Source organism: Nelumbo lutea, chromosome 5, assembly GCF_056320005.1.
Source record: "Nelumbo lutea isolate HS-2025 chromosome 5, American lotus-T2T, whole genome shotgun sequence".
Classification (NCBI taxonomy): domain Eukaryota; kingdom Viridiplantae; phylum Streptophyta; class Magnoliopsida; order Proteales; family Nelumbonaceae; genus Nelumbo; species Nelumbo lutea.
The window spans coordinates 51,770,505-51,784,984 of record NC_142688.1 but is presented as its reverse complement, the minus strand read 5'-3'; the positions used below and the strand labels follow the sequence as shown (position 1 = coordinate 51,784,984).

At 38.9% G+C, this 14,480-nt stretch overlaps 1 protein-coding gene across 11 annotated transcripts in view; it reads right to left on the bottom strand.

Moving 5' to 3' along the window:
• The window catches only part of XRCC2 (homolog of X-ray repair cross complementing 2 (XRCC2)), a 57,086-nt gene that overhangs the window by 21,072 nt on the left and 21,534 nt on the right, over window positions 1-14,480 (bottom strand). For 7 of the 11 annotated variants that reach the window (XM_088947608.1, XM_088947607.1, XM_088947613.1 and 4 more), the window contains exons 4-6: window positions 11,052-11,122; window positions 4,639-4,701; window positions 609-746 (exon numbers count right to left, since the gene is read on the bottom strand). In XM_088947608.1, coding sequence (XP_088803734.1) covers window positions 609-746; window positions 4,639-4,701; window positions 11,052-11,122 — 272 coding nt within the window. The remainder of the gene's footprint in view (window positions 1-608; window positions 747-4,638; window positions 4,702-11,051; window positions 11,123-14,480) is intronic. The other 4 variants (XM_088947609.1, XM_088947610.1, XM_088947615.1 and 1 more) reach the window with 1 other exon arrangement.

The window sequence follows — 14,480 nt, the reverse complement described above, 5'->3', positions numbered from 1 at the left end:
TATTGAAGTGGACAAGCATTTTATAGAGAAAAACTTGTGAGCAAAGTGTGCACTCCATATGTCAGTTCAAAAGAACTTGCAGACATCTTCACAAGTAGGGCATGATTAACATCCATGTCCCAACTTGAGGGGGAGTGTTGGAATGCTTACTTTATTTTCTATGTTTGTATTCTGCTGAGTTAGGGTCTGTTTGGTTTGGTTAAAGTAGTTTTTTATCATTGTTTATGTACTCTAACTTAAGTAGGGGCATAAAGGTCTTTTCCCTTTTAATTATGGTCGCCCTATATATAATAATATAAGTTGGCACCACCAACCAGTTTTTCAGTTGACTCCAAAGCATTCTCTTCTCTTCTCCCTTCTCTCCTCTTCTTCTTCCTTATTTCTCCTCTATTCTGCTGTTAATAATGTCCTTGGGTTTTTATTTCAAGCATAACATAAATTATTGGAGAGAAGGGTTGAACGACCTTTCTTCTTTCACTGTCATTCTCAATCACAACTCGTTACTTAGTAGCAGTGCACCACATTGAAGTACTTGACATTTAAAAGGAGATCAACTAAAATAACCAGATCAAATCATTTCTATTTACATTGCAACATCAAACACTAACCTTTTCGCTTTGCTTGTTAAAGACCCATCCCCAAATAGGGTTGCTTTTGTCACCAAAACAAGCATTGGTTGCATCTGTAGAAGCTTCCGGATCTCCTGAACAACAGTTTCTGCTACAGTTTGAAGGGAAAGGCTCTTTCTACAAAAGAAAACAAACATTAAAGAGATAAATAACCAGACTATTTGGATTGACTTATATAGAGTAGTAATTGAAGACCTTGTTCTCCAACTTAGGATTTTTAAAATAAATTTGCAATTAATTGCCTTCTTGTAAACAAATTGCCAGAACAATTTCCTCTTCATTTCAGGTATTTTCCTTGTTGCCTCACTTGATTCAAGCCACACCCAAAAGATGTATTATCTATTTTTCTTTCTAGAGAGAAGAAAAACCTTCATGTTTTGCATTTTCTATTATCAAAAAAAAGACCTCTAAACAACGAAATTAAGCTCTAGCTTCAATTCATGCAAGGAATTTTTTTTTTTTTTTGCATAATAGATGGTGATCGTACATAAACTGAAATGTCTTGTGATTTCATTTTTCACCAATCACAATGTAAAATTTCAAAAAGAAAAGAAAATCCACACTGCTTGAGTGCAATCAATAGTTCATTTTACGGAATCTAGACCTATTTGTATTGCCAACATTGAATGCTAGCACTAAATGACGACAAATATCGAAATGCAATAGTTGGCAGAAATTATATCATAAAATCAACCATCAAAGAGAAGGAATATGTGGCCAAACACAAAGATCAACAACTTGCATCATTGTCTAATTGAAAAACAGCATAGGATAAGCTATCATGACATAACTGCTAAGGTGCTCTATCTGAGAATTAGAGTTGTTTTGTCACACCTAGTGTCACGTAATCAAAGTGCCTTTTGTGATGAATAGACAAATAGATGATCAAATCCTAATTGCAAATGAGAGTGTGGAGGACTTGGAGAGATGGCAGAAAAGGGTTAGTGTGTAAACTTGATTTTGAGAAGGCATATGATATGGTAGATTGGTCTTTTTTGATATAGGTGATGGAGGCTTTTGGTTTTGGGGAGAGATGGTGTAAATGGATACAAGGGTGTATTTAACTTGCCATTATTCAATTCTACCGAATGAAACAGTGGTAGACCATTTTCTGGCAGTTAGGGGGATTAGGCAAGGTGACCCCCTTTCCCCTTTCTTTTTCACTCTAATTGCTGAAGTGTTGGGCAAGCTAATAGAGGGTGGATTCCATAAATCTGGTGAGGGGTTGGACGGGATAGGATACCGGTTACTCACTCATAGCTTGCTAATGATACTATTTTGTTCTATCAAGGGGATGACATTAAGTGGGTCAAGAATCTAAAGTTGGATGGGAGGAAGGTGATAAAGAGGGCTGAGTTCTAGGACATTTGGTTTTTCAATGGCCTTCGAATTATCTAGGAATGCCTTTAGGGGATAATCCAAGAAATAACAGTTTTCGGGCCTGGTGGTGGATAGATTTACTAAGAGATTAGCTTCTTGGTAAAAGAATTGTTTGTCCTTGGGTGGTAGAATCACACTAATAAAATCTACATTGACAAACTTGCTTGTGTATTTTTATCTATCTTTAGGATCCCAAAAAAAGTGAGTAGAATATTGGAAAAATTGATGAGAAATTTCTTATGGGAGCCTAGGGAAGAGAAAAGAGATAATAGAGTCGGTTGGGAGATGGTCACTAAAAGCAGGACTGATGGTGGATTAGGCATTGGAAACATCCAAATGAGGAATGAAGCAATACTGGGGAAATGGTTGTAAAGGATAGGGACAAGTTGTGGGCTAAGGTAATTTTGAGTATTCATGGGCAAGCAACTAATGGTTGGGATGCGAGAATCTTGGCAAAGGTTACAAAAGCTTTCCCATGGAGATCCATTCATGCCATTCTACCTTCATATCATTTATTAAGTATAACCATTGCTTTGGAATGTGTGTGAAATTTTGGGGACATTTTGGTTGGGGATGTGCCTTTGAAAGAACAATTCCCTTCATTGTATCCCCTCTCATTATTCAAGAAGGAGACTGTTTTTTCTTGGTCCCTTCAAAGTCGGTGTATGGTTTCAATTGGGACTTGGGCCCTAGAAGGGGTCTTAGGGACTCTAAACTAAGAAGGTCTTGGCTTTGCTTTAGATATTGGGTGAGGTGGTTTTGGATCCTTCAAAGGAAGATAGTAGAATTTGGACTTGGACTTCTATTCAAAAAATTTGGAGTAAACTAATTCCTCCTCAGATTGGAGCTTTTTGTTGGGAACCTTTTTCGGAAGGGTGCAGTACTTGTCATTTTCTTCAAAGCAAAATACCCATCTGGTGCTTATCCCCTAGTTGGTGTATCCTTTGTAAGGCCAACAGTGAGAGTTGTTACCATCCTGCACCCTTGTTTCTATTATTTCAGATTCTTTGTTTGGTTGTAGATGGACTCCCCCGCCAAGTATACAAGGTTTGTTTGCTTCTTCCTTTGTTAGGTGGTCAAAGAAGAGGGGCAGAGCAATATGGAGATGTGTATGGGGCCTATGGGCGGCCATTTGCTGGACGATCTGGGAAGAAAGGAACTCACAGATTTTTACTAAAGTGTAAAGAGGCAATAATTGAAGTTGTAACTATTAGATTGGTGCTGTGGTTAAAATCAGTAGATCTGTTTGAAGACATTTCTACAGTAATGTTGATTAGAAATTGGAAGTGATTAATTCAGCACCAATCCAAATGAAAACTAGGCTCCCCTTGGCCTACACCAGCTCCTGGATTTATTAAATTGAACTTTGATGGGAATGGGAGCAATGAAAGTAATCCAAGACCTTCAAGTATTGGAAAAACTTTCAGAGATGAGAAAGGTAAAGTTATTGTGCAATATTCCGGACTTAATGGGGTGAGGGATTCTCGTAGAGCTGAGATTATGGCAGTATTGGAAAGGTTAAGGCTAAAGAATAAAAAGTTCTATTATTGATAAAAAGTGTGATCAAGGATGTTATTTTAGATACTATTGGTATATTCTCAATGCAATACCTTTACTCCTACAATGAGAAAGTCTAAGTTCCTAGAAAGTATGGAAATTCTTCAGGAAAAGCATGTTCATTGTTGGTCACCAATATTAGATGATTACCAATGGAAAGTCCCTAGATCTTGAATCAAGCCAGAATTGTATCCCATGTCTTCACCTGGATTAAATGATACGAATCGCTTGAATTTTTGTAAGATTTTCATTACTCCTTTCATAGACCAGTGCCATATGATGTTTGAGGTGTGAGCTGTGAGGGACTTTCAATCAAAAGCCTTAAAACCATATTTTTCTGTAATCACCTCTCCACAGTTCATTTTGCTCATACATGCACCTCCATAGCCATTTACCAAGAATGGTTATATCCTTGGTTCTGAGAAGTCCCAAACCACCCTTGTCCTTGTGCAAACAGTCAAACACATACATGACCACTCCACATGGTGGTACTTCTCATCATTGGGATCCCACAAGGCATTTCCAACTTTCTAAGTGTCTGTGCTACTGATGCTAGAATTTGAAAGAGGAATAAATAATATACTAGCAGATTTAAGACTGCTCTTTACACAAAGGTTAACTTCTCTCCTTTAGATTGGTATGACTTTTCCACCCAAATTGCTCCATTAATCGATCCCATATGGCCTTAGGCTTGTAATAAACACCACGAGCAAGGTCTAGAATGGTTGGTAAAGAACCAAATCAGAAATGCAGTATAGAGGCCAAATCTTGCATACTTGGGACCTCTCCTAAAGGAAATATTTCACTCTAGGCTCGATTTTTCTTTAGTCCCAATCTCAAAGCAAACCAGCACATAATAAAAGCAATGCATGTCCTCATGTCTTTCTCTTGTAAAAATCATTGAGAAAAATCAAATATAAATGTTTTATATGATAACTAAGACTACATCCATCATACAGCAAGCAATAATAGAATAGCAAACAATTAGCATCATCTATGAATAGCAAGGAAGCAGACGATGCAAGAATTGAAGAATATATTCAACTGTATTTCAATTCAATTGGTTAATCACCTTTTATCAAATCCCAATGGCAATGGCGTTGAAGCTCGATCTATCCAATAAAAAGCACTTATGCTGGGAAAAATAAGAGTTGAATTCAGTTTCTAAAACATAAGTAGATTAATCTTCTTCTGAACAGTCTACTTGAATGTGGTGAAAGATACAACTATTTGTGCAACTGAATCATTCACAAGGAATTACTTAAGCCCCAGCTAGTATAACCAGAAGGCCAAAAGGTTATGTATTAAGAAGGAAAAATGTTTATAACTCAAATTTAAATATCTGAAAAATTCATAACTGTTTCGGAGATTTGTTCAACTGTATAGAAAACAATCCAAACAACATTTTTTTTTTGAGAAAAGGAAAAGTACAAGTACAAAGTCTCATTAATAATAGAAAAAAACCCTGTACAACTGGAGGCTGTACAATGGGAAGTTACAAAAAACATCTCCCTTATATATCATAGCACCATTGATCCATGAGTGTTTACAAAATGAGTATAATTTATGAAAAAAAGAGCTATAACTATGTCCTTTAAGACACTTGTGAAGCCAACAAGGAATGCATTTTTCCTACTACTTTTTGCACCATTGATTCTGCTGAGCTTTCGCTGTTTTGGGAGATCCTTGTGTTTCTTTCTGCCATATAACCCTGAAAACGGCCACAGGGACTATGCTCCATGCCTTACCCCTCTTACTCAAAACTTCCAAGTTCCAACCTCCACCCCTTCACGAAGTCCTTAACTGATGCTGGCCAGACAACCTTCTCAAAGTACACAATTTGCATAATCCAGATCCATACCTCTCTTCACCAGATTATGTCTTGTAAGAATTCTACTTTAAGTAGGCACTCCACACAAAAAATGCTACCAAGAGATGCACTTGCCCTAGATACAGTTGCTAGGGGTTTCTTGCTCATTGGATCTAGTCAAATAGTAGCACACAGATCGGACAGAATATTTACCAGTCTTCTCCCAAGCCCATACCCTCCTATCTATTCTGATATAGTCCATCTGAATGCCATATAACAACTGCAGCAGCTCCTCCACGGTTTGTAGCTACCAATCCAGCAATTTGGCAACCAGCAATTAATGGTCAAATGAAAGATAAAGAAATAAGATTTGGTAAAAAGAATAACCCTGCACAATTCCAAACTCTTAACAAGTACTAGAACCAAAATAAAAATGTACAACATACAAAACCAGTGGTCTATTTTGAGACCTACGGGAATTAAAAATAAAAACTTGTTTTTGTGTTATGAAGTTAAGTGATTATTACAAGAGATAAAGAAGAAAAGAAAGGAGACCTTTTGGTGACTGCCTAATAGGTTAGTCAACCAGCCTATTCCATTAAATAAAATAAAAGGAAAACGAGGGCATCAAACATATCAAATTGGACTGTATATAGGTAGATCCAATTTTTCTTGGTTTATATTCGATGTCCAATTGGATCTTATCAATTGAACTTATGTCAGATTCAAATAGAATTCGGAAGCAATCGGATGTTCAATAATGAATAGTATAAATAAATTAAACTAAAAATGATCAGAATATTATATAGTATTAATAAAATGAATTAAAAATGATTGCAACATTATATTTTATGAACAAAATTAATTGAAAATTACTCATATGAAACTTGAACCTATGAAAACTTTAGTAAAAACACGACATTGAAATCAACTTTATTAATAGATACAATATAAATTTGAAGTATATATGAGCATACATATTTAAATCAAATCAAATTGGATTTAAATCGGATCATATAGGGGTGGACAATATTTGATCCAATTATAAATGGATTGAATTTGGATCACCCTTAATGGGAATTTGATTTGAATTCAGACAATGGGATACCTATGGAAAACATATGATTTTGCTCCCACATTCAATTATTAACTCATTTAACATATCCTCCTCAATCTCAACGTAGATGCTAAGCATGCCCAGCTAGCCAAAAACACAATCAATCCTGGATTTCAGAACTCCTTTTGCGAGGATTCTAGCTAATTGATTTTCTGATAACACGCCACATGGCACTTCCAAGCCACATCGGATGCACCTCAGATACACCTTAGAGGAGACTCTCACACCTCAAACAACATAGAGCTACGTTGGAAATCAAACCCAATGACCTGATCAGGACTGAACTAGGAAACTTGGCACTAAGGGCGACCTGATCACGACTGAGCTTGGGACCTCGGCGTCAAGGGCGACCTCCCCTAAGACCCAACTGACCTGATTGGGACCAACTGCCAACCTTCTTGACGTGGCAATTGGTCTCCTTCGTGAGTTATTGTCCCTAACTACTCTGGGATCACAACGCTCAACCATTAGACCCCTCTCTTTGTATCATCCACTCCGAAGTTGATCTGACGAACATTATCCCCTTACGTGGATCACGTTTTCCAACTAAGAAATCGCCCCCAAATATGGCGGACATGGCTTCCCGGAGATCTTGAACGCATTACACAAAGCTCCTGATTCCTTATGCCTATATAAAGGCATCCCCTCTCTCACAAAATGCACGCACAACTTAACTTTCACAGCTCTCTTGCTTTCTCATTTTCTAGCTCTCTAAAACTCTCTACGCTGACTTAAGCATCAGAATGCCTACACCAGGAGAGCATCCTACAGACTCTGATCTCTACTCGCCCCACCGACCTACTCGGCTTGCCATCTAAGTTGTCATCTAGCAAGGAGCAACCACTTTAGCTATCATCCAATAGGGAACAAATAGATCGCGCACCATTAATTGGTGTCATCTGTGGGAACTCACTACAAAATGTCAAGTTCTCACCTTTTCACTAAACGAGCAATGGCATCTCTAAGCAATGCCAACACTAACACCAACAACAACCAGGTTGACGGCATTACACTTGGAGGGCAAAACCAATCTGCGTCAAACATGAAGAACCTATCCATCACGATCGAACAGTTCACTATCCCTCTTACTCTGCCAGGCATCGCAGCCACCCTAGGACTAAACCTCCCTCTACCCTCATAGACTACGCCTCTCCCGACAATTGAGCCCTCAGTAGTTCGCGTAGGGATTGATGGCCACCGGTTTTATGAGTTGATGCAATACGTCTACGACATAGATCTGCAGATGCAAATGTTGGAATGGTCTCAATGCCCCACCAGTTTGTGCCCGACATGCAAATGTTGCAAGTACCTCAGCAGCAGCAAAAGTAGTAGGTCACCAGTCAAGCCCCTTTCACGGTGATGAATGCGAACCAGGAGTAGCAACCCAACAAGTTAAACAGGGCTTAGAGCCAAGTGCTAGCTCCTCCCCGCGACTAGAACAACCAGAACCAGGGTCGTGAGTAGGGAGTAAACAACCAAGCCCAGACTTGCATTCTGAAAGCTTGGGATTCCTCATACACCCAGTCTGAAGAAACTAGCCAAGCTAGCTCAATGGCTGACCCCACCAACACTGGTGCAGCAGAGGGGTCCCAAAAGAGATGTCACATACGTTCTCAACAAAACCCAGGGGAGACCCACTTCGTCTCAAACAAGGGGGAAGAGGCAAAGAAGGAAGAGGTCATTCGGGTCGCCAATTCGTCTACTTTGCATATCACCTATGTATCACCGTTGGGGGCCAAGATTCTTATGGTTCCTTGACCCAAGGACTTCAAGGCCCCCAACTGTTAGATAGTGTATGCTCTTAGCTCCAATCAAATTGATGTATATATACATATGTTGTAAATGAATAAACGTACATTGTTGTTTCATGTTGATGTAGGTATGTTTCCATGAAATTACCCCTTAAACTGGACACTTATGAGACTTGTGTTAATTTAGAATGTACTCAGTTGTTGAATAAACTTTGGAAGTTTATCCTGCCAAGGCTGACACCAGTGTTTTAAAAGGCATGGGAGGCATACGCCTGGAGGTGCGCCTCCAAGAGAGACGCTCCCAAAACGCCCTGAGGCGTATGCCAGAGGCACTGACACCTCTGAGGCGTACGCCTCTTGCACTTTTTTCATGAGGCATGCTAGAGGCGTATGCCTCATGCGCCTAATGCACATCTGATATAAAAAGAGAGAAAAAAAAAGAAAGAAAAGGAAAAGAAAGAGAAGAAAAAAAAAAGAGAAAAGGAAAGAAAAGGAAAGGAAAGGGAAGGGAAGAAAAGATAAGGGGAAAGAAAGTGGTTAGACCCCTGCCCTTTCGGCTAGGGGACTTCGTGCCCCAGATCCCCCCACCCCCTTTTCGATGATCTCACTTTACTCACTTGCCTCCGCTTCGACAAGAACCCCCCTTTCAACTAATGTTATGCATCTTTATTCTTCTTAATATAAAAGACTTTTATTAAAAATAAAGAATAAATGAGATCCCCCATTCCTCTTCATCCTCCTCCTAACCCCCTCCTCTCAAGGAGGCATTCGGGAGGCTTACGTCTCGTGTTTTGAACTACGCCTGACGCCTCTAGGTAGTGGAATGCCTCATGTCACGCCTCCACATTTTACAACATTGGCTGACACTGATGTGCTACCAAAGAAGTTGGGGCAGCTTGTCTTAGCTGCTAGGGTTATAGACCCAAAGTACATGAAGTGTGTGTTTGGATGAAACACTGAATTCGGACAATTTTCCAATTATGCCCTGAACCTTAGAGATTGATGGGCAAAACTATAAAGTTACACATAACCCCTAGACTTGATTATGGTACTGCATTAGGTATTGGATTGGGCTATCTTTGATATGCCAATCGGTGACATCCATTGCCCTGAACCTTGGAGATTGATGGGCAAAACTAGAAAGTTACACATAACCCCTAGACTTGATTATGGTACTGTATTAGGTATTGGATTGGGCTATCTTTGATATGCCAATCAGTGACATCCATTGAGGGTCAAAACCTGGGTATGTTGGGGCAGTCTGAGAATTCACTTGAGTGGGTGATCATAGTGATAGGATCAATCCCTTTGTTAGACAAAGTGAACGATAGGGCTTACACCCTCCCTAGTGGAAACCTAAACTGCCAGCAATGGATTTCAACTACGTTTGGGATTTGGTTTTGCAAAATATATTTATATGAAATATATTAATGTTTTAGGAAAAAAGTTCACAAAAGGTTTTAATTCCTAAGATCCATCCAAGCAGAGATGTGACACTGTACCTTGCAACCAAGGGAGATGTCCTTCCCCATTGGGCATTGTTGTGATCATTATGAGTGGAGAGGTTAAGTGTAAGAGACTATTAGAGAACATCAACCTATTCAAGGACCTCACCTAATAGCTTAAGCTTTTAGGTTGAATGGTTCTTTAAGATGGTATCAGAGCCACTTTGACCAAATGGTCTAGTGTCTAATCCTCATTACCCCCCATTAATTAAGTTTTAGCACAAGGTATGGGTGGGCTTGTGCTTGCTCACACTTCAAGCCCAATGGGCTTTCGTGTGAGGGGGCATATTGGAAAATATCAAGCTATTCAAGGACCTCACCTAACAGCTTAAACTTTTAGGTTGAATGATTCTTTGAGAGACCATTACAAGGTTGATTACCTAATGGGCTTTATCTCACTTAAGTCTATTATCCATGGATCTTCATAAGATGGCTGAATTCAATGATCATTTAAGTGTAAATCATGGGCCCATATTGAGCCCATAGTGATATGCTTAGGGGTTCACTACATTTAGTAGTGAATTCGGCGAAGCCTTTTCACAGAGGTTGGGCCGAACCCATGTGGACTTATGTGAAGTCATTGTGGGGTTCCACACTATACAAATCAGGCCTAAGTTGGCCATGCAACATCTTGGGTCTTGAGCCTTTGAAGGAAATAGGCCTAAGGCCCATAGTTAATAAGATTAAGTAACCTGTCAAGTTGTCATGTGCTCTAGGTTTGGAAATGGGTATGGAGCACCCATCCTCTTAAGAGGATAAGGCTTATCTCTTAATAGAGTCCAGATTCAAATTAAATTTGGATAATCTCCTATTTTGATTAGGAAAAGTGCTCCATAAGGAGATAAAAGAAGAAGAGGGAGAGCCAGACTAGAACACCACTCTTTCTTGTTCTTTCTTCTTCTCTTTTGTCTTCCAAGAAACCTTGTCACGACCTAAGCTTTCAAGGACTGATAGAGATCAGTTTTCTTCTAATTTTTTGCAGGAAAAATTCAGAGGAATTTCAGGCTAACAAGCATAAGAATGGCCACTATATGCCCAAAAAAAGAAAACGAAAGAAGGCCAAATGTTACCATTTCCAGTCTATACCACCCAAGACTGTAGATAGCCAGGACTGCCATTGGGTCATGGCCCTCAATCTGGTAATAGGGTTGACAAAGAAAGAAGTGACAACATGGAAATAGAACCAGCAAAATGGCAACATATAGAATGCTTAACAAGAAAAAGGATGCAAATATATTAAAAAATAAATGAAAAGAACATAGTGCCAACTGGAAGTACAAGGAAATCAAGACTAAGGCTGACCTGTCAATCATGAGGAAATGAACAGCAACACCGTGTGCTTCACTTTCTTTCTGAAGTTGATAATGCAATTTCTATAAGCCCGATGAAAAAGCAAACATAAATATTTCTCTTATCTAGCTATTTTGTCTCACAATACAACAAAATCAAGCAACACACATAGGAAGAGAGATTAGAGTAAGAAATTTTCTTTGTTAAAGACTATGGAACATATAGAAAGGTAAGTACTGTATGTATAGAGATATTTTAGTAAACACAATTGGTAAAACCTAAAAATATTCTTTATCAATAATCATTACTTTTATAAAATTAACAATTAAAAGAACATATATATCCACCCAAATACGAGATAGCATATGATCTCTCCCCTTTACATTTACATTTTTTTACAATTGCACCCAAAATATTTGCTCTCTCCCCACTCCTTGCTTAGCTAAATTGTCAGCCATACAATTAGCTTCCCTTTGGACCCATTGCATCTTCACTTCCATACCCCTAGTAAGCCACCTAAATTTCTTATTTTCATTTCTGTAGGCCCATGTAACTGCTTCTCTATCTTGTTCAATGATCAACTTATGTACATTCATTTGTCTTGCCCTTTGAACATCTTCCATGACAGCCATAACCTCAACTCTTAATGAGTCTCCTATACCAACCAGTCCTCGGAACAATGCCATAATATGAGCTTCATCATGTCTGAATACACCTCCCAAACCTGATGGACCAGGGTTACCTCCACCGCTTCCATCAAAATTCAGTTTTGTGAATCCTTCATCAGTGATATCCAACTACCACTCATTTGATTTTTACCTAATGATGAGTCTGCCACTCCTCTCCACTTTCTAATTATGCCATCTTTTGAGAAATGAGAGAGTCTCCATAGATTTCACCCAATCATAGTTTTCAAGGCACCAAGGCAAGGCTAGGCAACTGGGGGGCTCCTTGTTGCCTAGTCGCCTAGGCGATGGATTTTTTATGTTAAAAACATAGATCCTAGGGTAGTTCCCTAGGTACCATAACCATATTTCTTTAATAGTTATTCATGATTTTCATAAGAAAGGTATAAATTTCATATTGAAGTATAGAAAATCAACATATTCATGAGAAGAAAAGGAAGAAAGAAAATAAAATTCAAAAAAAATAAGGGCTGAACCCTTACTTATGTTATAGGAAAAGAAGAAAATAAAATGTAATGGTGGTGGTAGTAGTAGTAGTAGTAGTAGAAGAAGAAGAAGAAAAAGAAGTAGAAGAAGAATATATGGAAGAGGAAAATGTGCTGATTAGATAAAATTTTAAGTTCTTCCCTACTTATTGGTTCAGGTTTTTAAGTCTTTGAGGATTCAATACAGCATTTAGCAATGTTCAAAAATAATAAAAAGAAATTACTATATAAACACACAAAATGATTATTTTAGTTTAATAATGTCTATTTTATAATTATAATCTCAAAAAAGAATGAATAAAAAGTATTTTATAGTAGGAAGTAGAAAACTGCTTGGCGATTAGGCGAGGCAAGCCTCAAAGGGCCAAGGCGACGCCTAGGCGCCCACCTATTTGAAATGATCTCTATCATTGCTTACACCTTTCTTTTTCCATAAATATTTTTGCATTTCTCTTTTCCCAAATTGACTAGATGACAACAGCCCTAGAGCACCACCACCCTCCCCCTCTTCTTTGGCCATATGAAAGTCGTAAGGTGAAAAGAGGCTTGCAACATTAGAAAAGGGAGCCCACCTGCACCAAGATAAAGAGAAAAACCAATCCCCAATGCAAGCAGCAAATAGACAGGAGCTTAGTAAGTGATAGTAGGTCTCGCCATTGGCCTCACACAATACAGATCAATTACAGGATAGGCAACCATAGGGTCTCCTTTTTTGGAACATATCACAAGTGTTAAATTTCTCATAAAAGATCTCCCAACTAAAAGCCTACTCTACCCCAAACCTCTTGAATAGGGAAGGGTTGCAGAGGAATAGGGGGCTGAAATAGAACCTTAGAAAAGGAATTACAAAGAAGCCAAAAATTCAGGTTCTTGATCTCACAGCATGATGCCAATACCAACATTGCAGAAATGTCTATACCGGATTTCAATAAGAGAATAAGCTAAAAAGGAACTCTGCAATTTCTTTTGTTTCTTTTCTTGGGAATGACACTTTAACATATAAGGAAGAACAAAGAGGAGTCCAGTCCAAAAGAAACCAAAAGCATTGGATACAAAAAGGAAAAAATGAATGAATACTAATAGCGAAATACATAAATCCAAAAAGGCCAAAATTACAAAAAAAACAAATCTTAGTAAAGAAATATGACACCAATGTAAAACAGCACTAATGCACTGCAGAATCAATCTATATAAGCCTCCAGATTCATTACAAAGTGCAATGCACAACAGCACTAGTTCCTTGCCAGGGCTCAATCCTTCTTATAAAGTGCATCAATCTACATGAGTCTCCAGATTCATTATAAAGCCAAGCAATAACCAGAGTCAGATCTAATTCTACCAAAATGCTCAAATGACCAAAAGAAAGGAAAAGTTTGGAATCTTGAACTAGAGATAAGATCAGATAGGATATCAGCTCTCACATAATCACCATTGCCTAGTTCAACCTGAGTAAAACAAGATAACCAGACCACTATGACCCCTGAAAGCAGCAAGTGTCCCTGAAGGCACAAGGTTGCCTATGAACATGTTGAGGGCCTGGGAATAGGATCTCGTCACGGGTCGGTCCATGGGGAAAACCTCCTGTTTTCCCTTGCTCCTTCCTGTTCGTGATGAACCTATCTTGGCGCCTTCAGTGATTTGTCCAAGAGATCACCAACTCTCCTAACTCACTCTTGACTGAATAATTTGATATCTCATTCAATAATGGGGTCTCCTTAAATAGGAGATTACAAGAGTCCTAATCAAAGGGAGTCTCCTTGCTGAATAGGGAGACTTCCAGTTCTATCTTGCTAAGGATAAGATAAGCTAATCCTAATCTGATAAGCTACTAACAAGATAAGATAAACTAAGCTAATCCTAATCTGATAAGCTATTAACAAGATAAGATAAGAGATAAGAACAAGCAAAATGAGCTAATCTAATCTAGATAAGGCTGCTGTTGCCGAATTTGGTAGGATGAGCATCACTGAATCTTTGCTGCTGCTGGTGGTGGGCCCGGGGCCTGTTGCTGCCGGCGGCGATGGTACATCTTCCCGAGGAAGGCGTCCATAACATTACTCCCCTCTTGGACTACAAGCTTGTCCTCAAGCTCGAAAGCTGGATATGTGGCTTGGAATTCTGCCAATGGGATCCATGTGGCTTCTGTTGGTGGTAGATCACACCATTCCACCAAGACTTCAAGGATTCCGCGATTGAACTGAGAGCGGGTGACAGTTTTAGGTTGAGGGACCAGTTTGCCATCTTTCAAGGGTGGCAGGGAGGGAACTTGG